General features: G+C 42.5%; 1 protein-coding gene across 1 annotated transcript in view; it reads left to right on the forward strand.

Annotated features, from left to right (window-relative positions):
• FHDC1 (FH2 domain containing 1) overlaps positions 1-19,429 on the forward strand; it is a 36,992-nt gene continuing 17,563 nt past the window's right edge. Inside the window, exons 1-4 of the mRNA XM_042050013.1 lie at positions 1-69; positions 4,456-5,090; positions 11,941-12,002; positions 12,519-12,621. Of these exons, the coding sequence (XP_041905947.1) occupies positions 4,608-5,090; positions 11,941-12,002; positions 12,519-12,621 (648 nt within the window). The 5' untranslated portion in view covers positions 1-69; positions 4,456-4,607. The remainder of the gene's footprint in view (positions 70-4,455; positions 5,091-11,940; positions 12,003-12,518; positions 12,622-19,429) is intronic.

The raw sequence follows: 19,429 nt of genomic DNA on the forward strand, positions 1-19,429 counted from the left end.
GGAGGAGGCGGCGGCGGCGGCGGCACCGGACCGGACTGGACTGCGCCGCGTGCTCCCGCGGGCGCGGAGGTGAGCGGGGGGCGCGGGGACCGCCCGGCCGGGCGGGGGCTCCGCGCTGCCGGGGGCGCGGCCGGGCAGCGCAGGGGTGTTGCCGTCCGCTTGCGGGGGTCCTTCGCCGCCTTCCCGGGGTGGCGGAGGGGGGAGCGCTCCCGGGGAGTCGGGCTCCCCTTCCCGCGGGACCCCGAGTCCGGCCAGCCCCTGCCACGGCGGGAAAGCCGCTGCCGCCGCTCCTCTCGCACGGCGGGGCGGGCGCTGTCCCGGACGGCCCCGGCTTTCTCCGGCGGAGCGAGCGCTGCCCCCGCCACGTCCTGCGAGGGACAGCGGGGTCGGGCCGCTCCCGCCGAGCCCGAGGGCGCGTATCGGGGCGCCGGGGTCCGGCGGCAGCGGGCGCGGTGTTACCCCGGGTGCAGCCGAGCCGCCAGCGCCCTCCGCGCTGCCCCCTGGCCTGCGGTGTCGGTGGAAGGGAATTACGGAGCGAGGATCTGCGTCGCGGCCCCTCGGGTGGTCCCGGCGGCAGGGCCCCCTCAGGGGCGCGTGGGCACCTCAGCCAGACACCTGCTCCGCGCGGAGAGCACGGCGGTGGGGCTGGGCGCTGCTCCCCTGGAAGCCCTTTCCCTGCGGCGGGGCGAGCGCGGCCCCTGGGGAGCCCGAACAAAAAATAGCCGGAGTGGATCCCCCCGGCCAAGCCCCGTCAGGTCCCTGCCTGGCCCGGGCCGCTGCCCCGCGCGGGTGCCCAGCCCGGGCCGGCTGGCAGGGATGCGGTGCCCTACAGGGCTTTTGTGGGATGCATTGAGTGGGGAAGTGCGAAGTCGCCGTATCGTGTAAGCTGCGTGTTCTTTGTAACCTGCACGTTTTGGCAGGATCAGGGGCTGGTTATCGGCGTTTGCAGCTTCTCTGTCTGCAGTCAGCAACTAGTTGCTCCGTTTGCCTCTTTGGAGGGTTGTTATTGAGACTGGCAGCAAAGACACCCAAATGCTGTGGTTGGGCTCGGCGTTGTTCTCATGAGAACTTGGAGGGCGCCTGATACAGAAACGTGGGCAGGGGAGAACATAAGGTGTGGGTTAAAGGGAGTCGTGTCTTGCAGCATGAATTATGAAATGCCCTTCAGTGCATCGTGCACTTCACCTGTTAATTTGTGTATGCAAACACAATCTCTGTCCGTCTCAGTGGCAACTGCCTTTTTTGCAAGAAACAAATTACTTTAGAGTGCTTCTCTTCTTGCCTGGGGAGAAAGTTGTTCCCACCCTCTAACTTTTAAATTACATTTCCAAGTTAGATTAGCTTGGCTAAAACAATGAATGAGACAAAGAAATAAAATATTTCTGTTATGCCAAATATGGACACAATTAAAACGTGCAGTAAAGCTGTTACTTTAGAGCTTTGGTGCTTCTCGGGCTGTTTTGGATAACAAACATACAATAATGAGGTATAATTGCGACATCTTAAACGTTTGTTCTTTGGTCCATTTTTTTTTCCCCCTTTAATCCTTTGAAAAGTGTGCAGAGGCTCCTTAGGAGTTAAAATTTTGCTTGGCTTCTATTACGCATCCCAGTCCCAGCGAGTCTTGGTAATCTGTAGTTCACAGTTGGAACGGCTGTGTTGTTCCCCACCTCCTCTTGCTGTGCTTCCTGCTCAGAGGCACCTGCTGATACCAGCAAGCAGCCCAGAACCTGTCCTAGCTGCCAGCTTCTCTCCTCTCCCACCCACGGTAATGGTGGGAGCCTCCACTGGGAACAACTTCGAGCTGCTTCTCCAGAGAGGCAGCACGAGAAGGGAATTCTGACCAGTCTCCTGGTATCTTTGGTAACTCGAGACCGCCATCCTCTTACAAGCAGGTGACCTCTGTCACCTGGATTGTGCTTATCTGTCAGAAGACAAAGCTGAATGCCAGCCTTTATGCTGTGCCTTTTCCTTTCATGCCTTCCTTCCAAATACTGATTCCTCCCCTTTCCTGGTTCTGGCTGACTGTTACCTCATCTAAAGCAGTACAGGGCTCGTTGGATTGAAAACAGTTTTTCCTGTTCTATCTGTCTTTACATCTAGGTTGGGATGTTTTCTTCCCCGTGTCTTCTCCACTCCTTTCACTAGGAGTGTCTCTTGTCTAGCTCAGAAGGACTCAGGTCTGAGATCAGTCGTTTTCCACTCTTGTGTATTAGTGCTGGGACTCTGATGATTCATTGCCTGCAACTCTGTTTCATTAGGATTTGATCCTGTTTTTCCTAAAGCATATGGATTTATTGAAAGTTTCAAAATGAGGTTCTTGAACATTGCCTGGGGCATGGTTGGTCAGTCTGTCTGTCTGTCTCTCTTTTTTTTTTTTTGGGGGGGATGTGTGGGAACCCAAGTTAGAAAATAATAATGTTGAATACTGCTTTGTGATGGTGGAAAACTAGCTAATACATTTTTCATTTTTAAATAAGTAGTAGGGAGGAAAAGTGTTTTTCCTAGTTGAGTATTTCTTTAAATTAATGCAACACTTCATTGCTTTGAATGGTTAATCTCTTTCCACCACCTTGCACCTGCTTTTTTATGCCTCTCTGCTTCTATGATCATGAACTTGGGAGGAGAGGTGTGAACATACAGAGCCCTGTAATAGCACCTGGGTATTAATGCTGACTTAAATTTGAAACACTCTATCCTGATCCACTTTCTTTGTAGCTTCTCTCCTTTTTACCATGCCATTGAAATATTTTCCATCACTCCTGTGATTTAAACCTCATACAGGTTTTTATATACGTTTTCTATTCTTGTAAACACCCGGATAACGTAAGGTGTAAGATTAGAAAATCCGAAACAGGAGAGAGGAGTTCATTGCTACCTGTGCAAGCTTTTGAGAAGAAAAGGTACAGTGGATGATTTTGTGTTCTTTTCCATTGACTTCAGTGAAGCTGTGAGTGGCTGAGTCCTTGCAGACCAAGAGAGAATTTGCCCTAAGGCTCATTTCTATGATTTGGATCTGTTTGTTCGTGTACAGTCTAGTGATGGATCTCTGGCAAAAACAGTGAAGTTTTTTCATCACCATTATACAATGTCAAATTGATCTGGGTTGCTATTAGCTCCATGTGAACCCTGCTGAGGAGGCATACCGCTAAGCCAGTGCCAAATTTCTGATTTGATGTTGTTCTTGTGCCAGTGCATTAGCTGAACTTGAGCTTTTTCTGTTGAATTTTCCTGTGACTGCTTTTTGCTCAGGGGCTGTCTGTCTCCTATCTGAGTTTGTATTGTGTGGTATCTTTGAATTTTAAAATTGTTTTTTTGTAAATTCTGTTTTGTTTTTGAGATAGCTTCCAAATTTCCATAAAATCATGAGATTCCTCATGATACATACAAATCATACATACAAATCAAATACATACCAGATGTATTTGAAAAACTTTAATTTGTTTTCTCTGAGACTTTTGAATTAAATCTGTTTCAATAGATTTGGCTTATCAAAATTGTGGGGTTTGTGGAAGTCGTGCTCTTATTTGAAGATTTGCTGCTAATAACAGCATTTTTATTTAGAAGGAATCTGTGTAAGAAAAATGCTAAAACCCATTGTGATTCTTTTAAAGTTGTTTCATGGTAATCTACAGGTAAAAACTCTCCTAATTATTTAAAGCTTTGCATATGTTCAATGCTTAGGATGTATAGGGTCCTGTTTCTACCAGCTTCTCTGTCCTTTCTCTCTGTTATTGAGCTGGCTCTGTTAACCTAGATGCTGAAGTAAATTATAAAGGGCAGCTTAATCAAACTGTGGTCTTTCTTCTCTGAGTGTATTTTGGGAGGTAGTGTAGCCAGACCAGTAATACTGTAAGTTTGTGCTCAGCAAACATAGAGACTTTAGGGGCTACACACTATTTTTTCCCTTATTGACAATCGTATGAAAAATAGAAAGGCTAAAAAAGTACTACATTAGCCTAGATGGTTAAATCATCAGCATATTGTTAGGTATTTTAATGCAGTTTGGATTTGAACCATGAATTCAAAGGATTTAAACAGGGTCTGTTTGATCCAGTTAATCCAGTACCATAGTTAGAACTGTGTGCAGTCAGCATTAAAAGCATATCTGAAATTAGCAGTGGAATAATATTTGTTTTAATAAGTTGAGATAAATATATTCTCTTACAAAATTGCTCTGAGCTGAGATTAACAGGTAGTTTTGGTACCTACTGTGGGTGATTTAGAGGTATTCTTACTTCTATACGTTCTTGAAATCTAGGCACCTAAAGCTGTTTGAAATCTCGGTGTGGATAAATATTAAACAATTGCCCTGTGAAAGACTTTTGATTCACTAAATTTTCCTTCTGGATTGAGAACTTGATAGCCATTGTACCTTAGATTTGGTGTCTTTTCAGTGCAAGGGACAATGTCCAGTGTCTGTGATCTGAGTGTCCCTATTGTCCTTTGTTGCAGGTTGCGGAGATGGTACAGTCCCCTCTTGTGCTGCTGCTGCTGCTGGCAGATAGGGTTTGAGAGGGCGTGATCCCAGTGGCTGCTGCGCTGACTGTTCAATGTTTCAAACCCATCCAAGGAAGTAACACTCTCCTCTTCAGGGAGGCTGTAAAATGCATGTTATGAATTGTCTCTCCTTGGTCAATGATAAAGAAAATGGGGCTATTCCAGTCGCAACGGGATTAATGAGCGAGGATACGACGGCAGCACCTCAACTTTCTCAGCCTGCAGCATCACTGCCCCCTGCGCCATGTCCCCTCACAGGGGCTCCCCCGGCCCCTCCGCTCCCCCCGGGAATGCCGCCCCCGCCACCCCCCCCTCCGCCACTGCCTGGCCCCAACATACCTCTGCCTCCACAGCTGGTAAATGGGCACGACAGCCACGGCAAAAAAAAACGAATGCGGAGCTTTTTCTGGAAAACTATCCCTGAAGAGCAAGTCCGTGGTAAAAACAATATCTGGACAATTGCTGCAAGACCACAGTATCAAATTGATACAAAGACAATTGAGGAACTTTTTGGGCAGCAGGAAGAAGCCAAACCCCAGGACTCCCGAAACCGATCTTTAAAGTCTTCGTTTAAAGAGACTAAAGAGGAGGTAAGAATTAAAGTAAAACCTCTTTTTTACATAATGCTGTAGGAGTTGATGTGAATTCTGCCTCGCCTTTGTCTCTTTCTCTGTCATGTTTCATCCTTACGGCAAATTTGTCTTGATTCAAAGGAGAGGGGAATGATGGGAAGCATAAACTCTTTGTTCTTGGTGGCACATATTTGTTTTTCAAAGACCTAACTGTGTTTTATTATTTTAACTTGCTAAGTGCTGTGATTTGATCACCTGTTAAAATAAATATGAATAAGTGGAGAGAGCTGAAAGCATCTGTATTTACTCATGTTGGATGGCCTGTGAGTTTCCAGTGTGGAACACAATTGTATTGTCTTTTCAGCTCTTCCTCTATGTCTGTGATGCAAACAAGGTGTTGTACATGCAAACATGTACCAGGCAGGAGAGAAGAGGGTCCTATTTGCAAGGGTTAATGCTGTATATGCCCACAGTGTCCTCGAGGCATCAGGAAGGGAAGTATGACACCAAGGACATAGAATATAATATTGTGATTAAGAGTACTTGTTATTTGGTAATTTTAAAGTTTCCACTTTCATAAGCATGACTTTCATGCTAAGGAAAATTTTATTTCATCTTCCCTGCTTTTTCTGGACATGAAGATAACCTTCCAAGAAGGTCTGAAGATTGCCACTGATTTCTGTTCTGGTGGCGAGGAGTGCTCTGTAATGAGTACTCTCAGGTTCAGACACTCTCCAGGGAACTGATAAGTAGCTTTTCTAGTTCTTAAATCCTCGTTTATAGACAGCCTCTTTGTGACGCCTGAATTGAATTGTCTCAAGTGATCTTTCTCTGAAGTAATTGGAGGGCTGAAATGCAGATTTAATCACTGGTGTGTGTCTGCATACGTGTTAGCTTGTAAACAAAATACGGAGGGCATGAGGCTAAGAGATGTAGCAATGCATCAATTTTTAGTGAGAAAATAGGTACCTGAAGTTGCTGATATCTTGCAGGACTCAGGAGATGTCAAAATAAGATCAGAAGGGACAAGATGAGAAACCAGTGCACTGATAGCATGCATGTTGTACATATTAAAATTAAAGGTTTAAAAAGGCATGTGTATTGCAGGCTCTGAAACCCTGACATTGGGAAGTAGTAATTGGGGCCATCATCAGAGGTAGTCGTTAACCTCTGCGCTGTTTTCAGGCTATGTTCATCTTTGAATCAGGAGTGTGGTGAGTGGACTTCCTGTGCCATGTGCAGATGTACAGAGCTCCGGCCTCCTGTGTTTCCTCAGAAGCTCCCCCTTTCAGGACTGCTGTGTGATAAAGATCTAGTTCTATTAAATATTACAATAAGTTTCATAAACTGAACGTGGCCCATAGAGTGCAGTAGGTGGGTCAGAGAAAACCCCAGTGTGCTCCAGAACTCAATGCAATGTTAAAGATTAAAATCAGAGGCCTGCAAAACCAGGGATTCTCCAATATACAATGCCTTGGAAACAAAACCCTGCCTTGCTAAAAGTTACTGGTTTTGTTTGTCTGTCTGGATGTTTGTTTGTCTGATCTGGTGGTGCAGTGTATTTGCCCTGCTTGATGCCTGTGCACGCCGGTTCAGGGCTCCCACGGTGACTTTGCACGTGGCAGGTGACGAGGCAACAGGACTTGCCTCTGAGTGATGCCCCTTGAGTGACAAAACTCACTTAGCTCGCTCGCTAAGCTTTGTCAAGCATGCTGCAGCAGTGTGTCAAACAGTGGTGAGCAATTTCTGATGTGTTAATGGACTTTGCAGTCCTATCTGCTTAGGGAGGAGGGAAGGAGATAATCCTTCCCTCCTCAGATGCTATGTGTTATTGGAAGTGCGGAAGTACAGATGCGCAGCAGCTCACGTGCTTAACCCTGCTGCAGGCATGGTTCAGCAAGGGGCTGGAGATCGGAGGCCCAGGCCTTGTTTGTGACTCCTGCCACTGGTGCTGTCTGCTGCCAGCACTTGTTTTAATGTGGGATGGTTATCCTCAGCTCGCCCTGGTAAAACCTACAGAGGCTGACAGGAGCTGGGGGCAGGCTGAGGTGCGCAGAATCAGTGTGACCTTGTGGAGAGCGTGTTAGTGTGGGGTTGAGGGAGCTCTAGTTCTGTTTGTGGCCGTGTTGCTGGCCAGCAGGGGCAGGTGGACAAGACATTTTGTGTTTCAGGTACCTCTGTTCCTTTTGTGTAAAACACGGTTGATTTTAGACAGTGCTTTATGGTCTAGCAATGAAAACTGTTCTTTGAAGTTTACATAATGGAATTAGCCTAGCTGGCACAGTATATCAGCAATGAATTTTCAAGATAATTTCAAGTGCATAAACTCAACTTTTGCTTAGATCCAAATCTGAAAAAAATAGCACATGTCTGAATTGCTGTGCAGAAGTGCATGGCCAGAGAGTGCACTGTTGTCACTATGGGGTCCCTCTTGGTGCAACGGTGAAGTTTCCGTGGAAGTGGTGAAGAGTTACTCTACAGCCAGTGTTGAGGGCATTGCCCCAGAGACTGTGGAGGAGATTTGGGGTTTCATACCTTTGCCAGAGATCGCTGTTGATTATGAAATTATGAGCAGTTTTGGTAAAAGTTCTACACATGTAAGGCTTACAAGACTGCATGTCCTTCTAATTCCTCACTTGACAGTGATTTATACAGGGAATTTAGATGTAACATCATCGTTATAACAGAAGTCCCTTTTGACGTTTGAGTCAAACTCCTACAGCAAATGCTTTCCTTTTTGTAAACAAGCCCTCACCAAGCCCTTAGGAGATTAATTAACATGTTTCCTTCACTAAAGGCTTAATTTGCCCTATGGTTCCATGTAATTTGAGGCTCTGAAAAATAGGGGGTGCAAGATTAAGTTTACACACCAATTTACTTTCCCCATTCTTCAGTGGTGTCCCAGTGTGGCACAACATGCACTCACCCAGGCTGTCATCAGCCTGGCAGCGGAGTGGGCAGAACAGCTTCTGGTTAGCCTGGGGAATTAGTCTTGCTTTCTCCTTCAAACTGTGTCTTTGCTCCTGTCTCTCACCTCACCCCATCTGTCTGCTGGCTCTGGACAGATATTGGATAATATAATGCAGATACTGCACCCTCTGTAAACATACTTAAGCAGCTCAGCAGAGTGCTGTGAGGTTCTTAGTTTGTTTTCTGCTGCAGTAGTCTTCTGCTCTTTGGGTGAGTTTTGATGACTTTGTGAAAGGGTGCAGTGAATTCAAGAACCTGTGCAAAGGGATAGCGAGAACAGAGAGAAGGAAGATGGAAGAAGTGAACAGAATCTCTCTTTCTTGTCCCCTCCCCTAGATATGCCCTCTCTCTGTTTTCCCTGTGCCTGCTCAGATGCTCATTCCACCTTCTTGAGAGCTGATTCAACCTGTTAATCCAGTGAAGAACTAACAGCAAGAACCAGATGAGATGAGTGCCAGTACCTGCCTAAGAGAGCAGGCTGGGAACGTGACAAGGGAGGATGACACGGAGTGGGACAGCGCTTTAGTAAGCTGCTAGGTTCACTCTGCTGCACCGTGACTCCAGGCATGGAGTGATGAGTAGTGTGTTGTAATGTGAAGTGGAAGTTGAAACAGGAAGTTATTTATATCCTACCTAAACTTCAGCACCAAACCTGAGCCACCAGGCTGTTCCACGCTTGCTGTAATTTGTAAACTGTATCCCACCTTGTGAGCCCCCATTGTTCTTATGCGAAGAAAGCATACAATGTTTTGTTTTACTGATCTGTTAAAGTAAATCCACTTTGTCATGTTTCTGTTCTTCATTGATGATTTCATGGCAAGAAACTTCTGTTCCATTTCTCCAGTCACTACAAAGTCAGTTTTGATGTGGGTCTTTTTGTGTCTCCCAGGACACTCCTCTGAATCTTTTGCATTGATTACAAATTTGTGTTGGGGTTCAGGAGTAGATATCCTCTTACCATCAACACAGCTTCACCGTGGTATTCAGGCTAATTTTCCCCTTCTCATAGTGCCTTGAAAACTGAATATGTCTGTGGTGGATTAACATTTGTCAAACTGAGGCCTGTTATTGTGTGATCTGTGCCCACTGCAGATTTTGGAAATGTGCTGGGTTGAATACTCTGGTGATGAAAAGCAGATTCATGAGTAAATTGCTGTCCTTGGTTTAAAGATTGCACTGTTTATAAAGCAGAGGTGGCAAGTGTCTGACCTGTGATGCTTTGCATTGGATAGCAAAGTGCAGGTGTGGAGATGGTGGAAAGTATCTGAGAGAATTGCAGTATTTCCAGTTTCAGAGAGTAGAAGATGAGAATGGAGAAAGCTCTCATGAATTTATCTAAAGTAAATCATAAGAAACCGTATGAGAGGTTTTTTTTGCTGTAGAGAATCCCAGTGAGACTAGGAATGCCTGTTCTCAATTCTCAGTTACAGTCCAGTGTAACTTTTTGAGTCAGGAAGTCCGGGGGTATTACTGGTGGACAGCACTTCAAAGCCTCTTTGGGTGGTGAACAGAGCCCTGAAACGTGCAGTGCCGGCAGCAGTGTGTGAGCAGAAGACAGGAACAGACTGAGCAGAATTTAGAAAAAGCTGCGGTAATGTTTAAAGGGTAAAAAGCAACAGCAGACAGTGCTCTGCATGAGCGAAATCAAATGAAATCTCAGTGGAGAAGAGTAGACATTGTGAACAGATGTTCAGGCTGAGGTTATGAATCTAATATGTAACTGAATGTGAGATGGAAGATCGTGTATTTGTGTGCAAGGAGTAGGAACTTGTATTTATGGAGTGTCTGCCAGGTTCCCCTTTTCTCCTCCTTGTGCTCTCATCTGGAAACTCCTCGAAGGTAGTTACATAATGACAGCATTTTCAAACACTTCTGATAAGCTTGAAGTAGACACCAAGCAAAGAGTGACCAAAAACTGAGCCTTGTTCTGATTGTGTGCTTAAACAAGAAATCAGGGGAGAAATAGAGTACAGTCATATACAGAGCAAGAAGTGTGTGTAAAATCCTGGTACTTGAGAAGAGCTATGACATTTTTATGTTGTGCTGATAAGACAAGTGCAGCTGTGTATGTTCCCGTCTGTTGTTTTCTTCAAGGGGAGATATTAAAAAAAAAAAAATTCTGTAATTTGTTTGAAGTTGTACTGTAAATCTGAGTTGTGCCATGGAAAACAGAGGTTTACTCAGCTGACGATCAGTCTTCTTGTAGCAGTTACTGACTGTGATTTAAAAAATGTGCACAAGATTAACTCTGAGTATGCTTAAATACCCCAAACAAACCAAAAGCCAAATGATGGTGAAGCTTATAGGCTTAAAGTAGTACAGAGAAATCAGAGAATTAGGGGTGACCGGAGCAACTGGAGACTGGAGCTACAGTTAGAGAGGTCAGTGAGAGGTCCCTGCAGTAAAACATTTGAAAAAGATTAGATACTGCAGGGGGAGAGATAGTTGAACCTGTCCTGTGTTAAGGGGCTTTTCCTTAATGATCTGTTGGGGGCCTCTCAGCTCTTAAGATAACAGGAGAATAAACCACAATCTGTCCCCTTATCTCTGCATATGCTAAAACTGAAGGTCTTCAGGCTACCAATCATCTAATTAAAACTAATATGCTGATATTTCCTGTGTTTTCTAGTCTTTGCTGTTTTCAGATGAGAGGAAATTCCAGGATTTCAGAAAACTTTTCGATATGACTCACTATTTCAGGAGAGGTGTATGTTGAGGGTAGCCCATTAATCATACCTTTATTTTCACTGTCACCAGCTGACTGCAGGCTAATTCAATTTCGTGACAATGCCAATGTTGCTTTTATATATCTACTTCTAATCTGAGCACTGTTACAAAGGTCAAAATGCCTTTCCAGTTGTCAAAACCACAAACAGCATGCGAGTCCAAGAGTAGTCTTGAACATCTATATGTACTGAGCTCTTTTATTGTAGCAGTCAGGTGGAACTGTTAAGGTGAAACAATTCTCTTGTCCTTGTAAATCTCATGACTTTTGTAGCTGTTATCACTAGAATAGCTGTGGTAAAATTTTAACCTTAAGGACACAATTTGCTGAAACAGGGCAAGCCTCTCAGGTTTAAACTTGTATGCTGGTACAGGAAGAAAAACTAGTATAAAAGAGGCACTTTTATTTAAAAATTTTTTACAAAATTAGGGGAGAATATTGCAGGGTGTTTTGTTTGGTTTTTTTCCCCTCTGCCTAATCCTCAGAATTGTACATGTAAGATGATACAGCAAACCAACTTTGAAATACAAAGCTGGGAGAGACTGTTATTTTATTATGGATTTCTGTTTGCTTCTAGGTAAAGCAAACAGTTTTGAGCATCATCTGTTTCAGGGTTTGATTCAAGATTGACTTACTTATCTTCCCCTGAATCAGTGTGGCTGTTAGTTGGCATGAATTAAATCAGTAATGCACCTGACCTCTGCTTAGAAATCCCATCCTCACATTTGTCAGAAAACCTCTGAATTTACATGGGTTTTGAAGTGCGGTGTTCACTAATCTTGGGGCTTTCAAATGCAATATAGTGTATTACTGCATAAGCAACATTTTGTAGATGCAGGGTTATGAAATAAGCAAGAAGAATGTTTTTACTTTGTAATGAAATAGAAATATTGATTCCTTCCTTCCTTATATGTTGCTATGGAATTTTTTGCTTCACTTGGAAAAAGGTGATGTGAGTGTGCTGTGTATTTCTGTGGTATAAACTAGTTTTGCAGTATATAAGTATATATAATATATATTTTGCAGTTGATAAGAAGTGACTGTATATTTATTTGGCCTGGGATTTGGTGGCAACTGCAAACAGTTACCTGTAGCAATTTAAGAAATTATATCTGCATTATACGCTATTTTCTTAGGTATTGTTAGATTAATCTCTCTTGCTTTCTCTCCCAGGTTTCCATTTTGGATGCAAAACGAAGTATGAACATTGGGATATTTCTCAAACAATTCAAAAAGTAAGAATTCTTTGTGGTTCTCATAAAATATATACATTGTGTTCTGTTCCTTGTGGAGTTTTCAGTTTTATGTCGTTTTCTCAAAAGTAATTTGACATAATTTGTTTTCTAGTATGTTTAGTTTTGAGCGCCTTTATGACTTAGCAGCAAACATTTGGAGTTTGCTGATGTTAACCAGTTGAAGGGAGTTTTCAGGTATGGTTAAGGGAAGCCTCATGTAACCTCTTGTAACACTGCCCATGAACTGCCTTTCCTCTCTTTAGAAACAATTAGGAAGGGGCAATGTGAGGAACTTTTTTAAGAGCGAGCTGTTTCACTCCTGCCTGTATTCACTGATAATGTTGCCCTTTAATAAAGGCATCACCGAAATGGTGTTGGAGCAGCGCTGCTGTGGACACTGATGCATCCACAACCTCTTTATAACTCTGTTGAGTAGCCCAGGCATGGCTTTTTGAATCTGTGCAACTGTTCACCCTGCAAGTGTTAGAAATGTATATGCTCAATTGTTTTTTCAAGGTCTGCTGAATCCATCATTGAAGATATTTATCATGGAAGGAGTCAGCCCTATGGTTCTGAACTGCTACATGAGTTTCTTAAATTGTTACCAGAAGCAGAGGAGGTAAATAATGGTTTTACGTGGAACTTACTTTTGGTAGAATTTTGCTTACTGGGATTCCAACATGAAGCTCTGTAAAACAGGAATCTCAATGCCTTCCTGAGAGTAGGGAATAGGGAACCACTGAGTGCAAAAATTTAATCTTCATTTGACTTATGGTATTGAGGTCGCAGTGTAGTCATTCCCTTCACATCAAGTAATTTGACCTGCTTTTAGGGAGCTGATAAGACATTTTTTTGTTTTTATGATGTCCCTTTTGTCCCATAGACAGCAAGATCTGGAACCTTCCTATGTACAGGTAACTTGCTCTAGGGAGGTCAGAAAATTCAGAATCCAAGTATATTCTAAGCAAACAAATTTCCCTTCTTTGGCACCTGCCTCATGCTTTCTCATTGCAGTGCCTGTGAGTTGGATATTGGTAGCCCTGTGCTGCTGCCTTTTTGCCATCTGGTTCACTGCCTGCTTGGTGCATCCGGGATCTGTCTGTTCCTGGGCCTGGTCACTGGGTTCCAATAGTGCAGCACCCGTGGAATTTGCTACCATGGCTTAGTGCTCAAAGGAGACGTGTTAGAAGGCACAGAATTACTAGCATGACCTTCTCAGTGTTCCTGTGATCACCATATGACCAACATCCAAGAGCAGCTTTTCCCCTTCCAGTCCCAAACTTCAAGTCTATTCACATGATTAAAGAGGTGAAGCTCCATCAACTGACCTAGGAGCCCTGCTTAATGATGTACAGTTCCTTGGCTGCTCACTATTGGCACTGACCCATTTGTATGTACTTGAGAGAAATGTAAACCACAAACCTGACAAAATTAGCATTAGAATTGCCTGAGTGCTTCACATCAAAGTGAGTGACTGAAACTTGGGAAATTGCTAAGTTAAGGTCCACATACAGATCAACCTCAACTCACATGCTTTACTATTTCGAGGTCATACTGTCAAAGCACTTTGTTTCCTCTGTAGAGCAGCAAATCTCAGGTCCAGTCATCAGTAGAACATGTTAAAACCTTTGCTGTCAAATTTATGACCCTAAATTGGGCTGCCTTTGCAGAGAATCTTGTAAAAATTGTGTTATGTTATTTTATACTTGATTAATGTATCTCTTAGAGTTGGGGGGATATCACCAAGTTGAAAGGTAATTAATAAAAAAAAAAAATAGGTGACAGTAGTTCTGGGACCTCAAAACCTCTTCCCTCTTTGTTTGCGTTTTAGTACATATTCCATTATATAAACAGAACTTATCTCCTTCCTCTGAAAGTCAGAGAACAATGGAGTGCTCACTTGAAAGAGAGTGACTCCTAGTTAACTTTGTGTATAGTCAGAAAATTAGACTGAAAGAAAAGTACTTTTTCTTCTTTTCCTCTTTCTGGCTTAGATCTTGGTTGTTATTTTATGACAAGTAGAAAATCTTTCTATTAATGTAGTCTGTGTGATATAACTGTTGTCATTCAGCTAGCATTGTAATGTAAGTTGTTGAATTTTATCAATTTTGTCTGCAATGCTCAACTGGATGCATTAGCTACCCAATAGGTACTACTAAGAGTAAAAAGGTGTGTTTATTGATTTGACAACAGGTCTGTCCCTCAAGATCGTGGGGCCAGAGAGCTTACTAAGTGCTTTGAAGGAGTCACTTGAGAAATTAATGGAAGATATTCTGTGATACAGGAGAGTATTAGAAATTGAGGGGTATCAGACATGAGATTTGTTGCTGTTCCCATGGGAAAGCTGGAAAGAGGCTACTTTCCAGTGTGCAGGTGTTTGTATGTATTTAATTGATTTCATGCATCAGAAAAAGGAAATTGTTTAACCTTTTTGGATTTTTCCCCTTGAGAGCTGGGTAGGTGGTGGCAGGCAAGACAGGGAGAAAATCCTGAATGGAAGGGACTGATGATTCTGCTGGTATGGAAAAATGTTTCCATGCCTTCACGTCTTCATGCTTGATGTGGCCAAGGAATAAGTGGGTCCAGTAAGTCGCTCACTACAGTGGCTCCTAAAATTTTAGTGTAGGCAGTTAAAAAATTCGTTCTTTTTAGGAGCCTCAGAGCTTTTTATTTCTTTTTCACTATTTTCCCCCTAAATGTATGTTCATTGTTCTCGTGCTATGTCCCCTTAGTTTTTCTTAGTTTATTGCCTGCCTCCTAGTCTGAATAGCTGTCTCCTAGAATAGTGATTCACCATTTGCTAAGGGAAAGGCATCAGAAGTTTACGGCCCCATATACAAATAATCCAGAATCACTAGAGATACCAGGTGAAGTGGTGTTATTTGTTCTGCTGTTCCCTCTTCTGTTTAATACTCCCTTATTTCTTTTTGCCATATCACATGAGATACCTTTGGCAAGCTGTCATCACATTGGCCTTGCACAATGTTGCACCCATCCTCAGCAAGGATTCCCTGGGATTGCCCTTAAGATACTTCCTATTCTCCTAAAGACCTGCTTTGTTGTTGTAAGAGTTGGCAATTACTCTGAGCAGAGACTTAAGCACTCCTATCCTAAAAGGTTAGTGGCTGTTCAGTTACCAGGGCAAACTGTCTCGTGTAACCGTGGGTGGGCTTCTGCAGTTCCTCTCTGTATGCCCTTTGCAGTAGCTCAGGTATTTACAGTCACATTTGCCTGTATGCACAGGTTTCTTGCAAGCTGGACGGAGAGCCAAGTGCCTTCTGCTAGGCTTGTGCTCTGCACCAGTAACTGTGCTTTGAGATGTCTTCTGCTTTTTCTTTTCCATTTTACCATAAATCCTTAAACTGTAAAAGTGAAAGGAGGGAGAGGAATGCCATTCCTGCTCATAGCTTTAGCAAGGGCAACTCTGGACTATTTTGTTTCTTCTTTTTTACCAAGAAGTTTAAGTTTACAGTTTACCTAGTGTGAATAAACACCAGCTTTGAACTCCAATCGTATCTTCTCTAGAAGTGTTGTGATACACAGTCACATTACATGAATGTGCCCCTGGTCACTTGTTTGACGTTTTTGACATATTTTAGATCATTTCAGTTTATAGTATCTCAGGCACCTGAGATGGTATTCGAGATTTTTGACAATGGAGGCCAGGTACTTGGACTAACAAATACATTTAACATCTGTTGTCTTTAAAATTATTCTAAATGCAGTACTGTAATGTGGCAGCTCTATTTGCATGCAGAAATAGGTGTCAGTACTACTAATTTTCTAGCTGTTTTCTATGAAAAATCCCAGCAGCTATCAAAGCTGTTGAGATTTTTGCATGTAAATGGCAAATACCAGCTCCTTACTGAATGTTTTTCTCGAACTGAGTAAGACTATTACTGACGTATTGGCACTGCTGTGAAGTCTTTCCTACAACTTAAAACGTTTGGGTATTTTCAAATGTTTAATTTGAAAAACTTGACAAATACTTGAAGCTGGCCATCATGGAGCTTGCTGCAAGGCTCCGCTCAACATTTTGTTCAGGGCTGTTTGTGGGTGTATGGCCTGGCCACTATACAGTGGTTAGAAAAAAGTCCAAGCAAATGTATAAAAATTCTCAACACATTAACAAGTAGGGTAAGATCACTGATTTTGTTTAAGCCGTCTTAGATGTCCTGCTGTTTGTACCATACTGTGCTTAGAAGTTTTTTAAGGAGAAAGAAACACCTATTTGGAATCTCATCTGCTTCATCCCTTTTTTCAGTTTGGTTTTTTTTCCAGGGAACCTTGACTGAAGCACTGGTCTTCTCTGCTGTATCACTTCTGAAAAGATTCCTAGCTGTTTCTGAATGATATCCTGTTGAAATGGCTGACAGCTTTAATTTACTGGAATCCTGACTAAAGCAGAGAAGAAGCTTTTAGCTGCTTTTATGTGCATATCATTGCAGTCTTCAGCAGGCCCAGACTGGAAAAGTTGAGAGAGTCCAGTGTTTAACGAGCTAGAGTAGCCAGAATTTGTACTTAAAATATATACAGAAGAGCGCATATAATACTGGCAGTCAGCTCACCTACACACATGCACGCCCAGGTTATCAACACAATGTCTTAACTTCCTTAATAATGTCTCAAGCCTGTCCTTTGCTTGTGTGCTCTGATTTCAAACCCTGGTCATCCGTCACCTGCTTTACTGGAACAGCTCTACCCTTTATGAACCCTGTCTGTAGTTAACTGCTCCCTCCTTTCCTCAGCTAGTGCTTTACAGGGCAGACCATCCTTCAGAGCTTTCATCTCCTCTTCCTTTTTTGCCCTTTATGATTACCTGCAGGTTTTTCTCCATTTCTTTTTATCATTTGCTGATAGTGGTTTGCCACTGCCCAGGCTTGTGAACCCCATGGTGCCTCACTCCCTCATCCATCAGCTGGTTTCCCACATGCCCTTGCAGTTGGATTCCACTGTGATGCCTTTTGGGGCTTTGGTATTTTTTAACTCTCTTTTTTGTTAGTGTCCTGATTATTTGCAGAGGTATGGACATATTAAATAATAATTAAAAAACCACAGAGAAAATGTTTATTCTTCTTCTTCAAAGCTCCTGCATAGATACAAGATCTGCAAGGTACCTGTTGTATGCCATAAAGTAAAATCCCACTATAAGTGCTACTGGTAGCTCAAAAATTACCAAGAACTTGAATACAGTAGCTTTCGTGTCTGCAAGGTATAATGACATACTTGCAATGGGCATCTCTACTGCAGTTGTTCACAAATCAAATCAAAGATCAGGCTTTCTATGTTTCATAACTGTTCTTGAAATAAAGCAAATTACAGATGTGAGAACCTTGTGTATCTAAAATCAGATTTAGTGTGCATGGGCATGCATGGACAGTGCAAATGCATATTCCGTATACAAATATAATGAAAAATTAAATTAGTAGCTCTGCACCCAATTTGAGTAATACAGAGCTGAGCATACAATGTAATTATGCTCTCTTGCATACACACATTACACTGCCATATCTCAGTACGTGCCTGCCTACTCTTGTGGGAAAGTTTTGTTGTGCTTGAAGAGAGAAGGTCAAGGCCAGAACTGATAGGGTTATTCATTAAAATTTTATAATAAACCACATTTTTTAGCTCTCTTGTGTTCTCGGACTAATTATAAACCGATCTACTATATCTGTTAACATTATTAATAGTGAACATAGTTGTCAATCCCCATAGTTTCTTTGCAGCTCCTGGCTGCAGTTGGTATTTGAATTTGACTCCCATTTCTGGGAGCCATCAGAGAATCTTAGGTTTTCTTCCGGAATACTTGGACAATATGGCAGCAGCAAGTAGAGACAGTCCCATGGGATTTTGAATAGTCTCCCTTGGAATGTGTAATGACAGACATCCAAAATGTGTTCCTGTAATTTTTAGCTTTGGGGTTCAGAAGTTGGTTTTTTTAGTTTATTGGTAGTGTTGATAAAGTCAAATAACTTTTTTTTTTTCCCCGCATGGTGAGAATTATTTTTCAATTATGAAATTTTTAAGAAAGAGGGAACACAAAAATTGCTATCCTGTCTTTACTGTAGCTTCTTCCCAGACTACTTACTGTTTCAAGGCCAAGATAAGAGATTATTTAGTCTTGTCTGTGAAAAACTTAAGACATGTATGGAGAACGAGGCTATGTTTGCCAAATTCCGTGGTGAAAAGGACCATACAACTCTGTCATGTTCCTGTTTTGTCTGTTTGTGGAATGGGTCACTGTTCTCCACCATCCTAGGGTTTTGGGCTTCTTGGGTGAGCTGCCTTGATGCTTCTTACAAAGGTAGTTTGGGATATCTAAGGAGGAGACAGTGTTAGGGTTAGGCAGTAGATGTAGGCTGGGAAAAGTGTAAGCAGGTGGTGAGCACATTTTTGTTTCAAGTCTGATTACACAGACTTTCTTCTGGGTTGACTATTGGCCAAAGCTTTCTGCATAGTGACATTCACACCCCATCCTACCCATCAGAAGGCAGGCTCAGTCAATGTCTTCTGTTGTGCATGTGTAGGAATGTTCCTCCTCTGAACTAATTCTGGGATTTAGAATCCCTTGTACCACTTCAGGCCTTTTTCCTACTAGGGTAGAAGAAAGAGGTTTTCATCCAGTGCATGTAAAACTAAAATTCCACATAGAAAACATTGATTGCTACTTACTGTTGAAAGTATATTTAAATACAGTACTGGTAGCATCAGTAAGTTAATATTCCTGTGAGTGCCTCAGGATCTCTTCTTGTTCACTTTTTGTATATTTAAGTCTTCAAATTGCATCTTCCTATAATTACCTGTGGCTTATATGCTATGAATTTGGTGAGGTGGCGTGGGTTTTTTTGGTGGGCTGCTTTTCTTTCTTTCCTCCCTCTCTCCCATATCTGAATGCCTGTATCCTTTTCAGGCAAAATCTGATGTTTGCAAGATACTAAAATGAGGTTGGAGAACTTGCAGGCTTTTTTGTTTAGGTTGCAGACCACTATTTTTGGGAAGCTAGGTTAAAGAACACCTTTAAAGACTGAGATAGGAGACATCTCCCACTCCCCACTTAATGATGTAGAAAAAGTGTTTATTTTGGGTTTGTTTCTTGCTCGTTTAACACCTTAGAATTATCAGGAATGTCAAGTCTGGTCTTTCCTGTTTTTTTGTTGGCAGACTTCTTGAATTACTCAGTAAATTAGGAGTTTTCTCAGGCCTAAAAAAAATGGGTATGCTGTTTATCTTTAGAAGGAGCTTTTGTCTGAGTGTCTTGAGTTAAATGGGGGTCTGGCAGTGTTAGGAAATGGAGTTAGATAGCCTGAATAAAAATTGCTCTCTGATTAGAGGTCTCTTTCTTGGTCATAAGAGTTTGTTAGGTTTTTTTCCTGTTCATTTGTTTGTTGATGTGTTTTTTAATTCGAAAGGAAATTCATTTTTATTCT

This window comes from Corvus kubaryi, unplaced genomic scaffold (genome assembly GCF_017639235.1).
Source record: "Corvus kubaryi isolate FWS band 111438036 unplaced genomic scaffold, C.kubaryi_AGA036_p1.0 71, whole genome shotgun sequence".
Classification (NCBI taxonomy): Eukaryota; Metazoa; Chordata; class Aves; order Passeriformes; family Corvidae; genus Corvus; species Corvus kubaryi.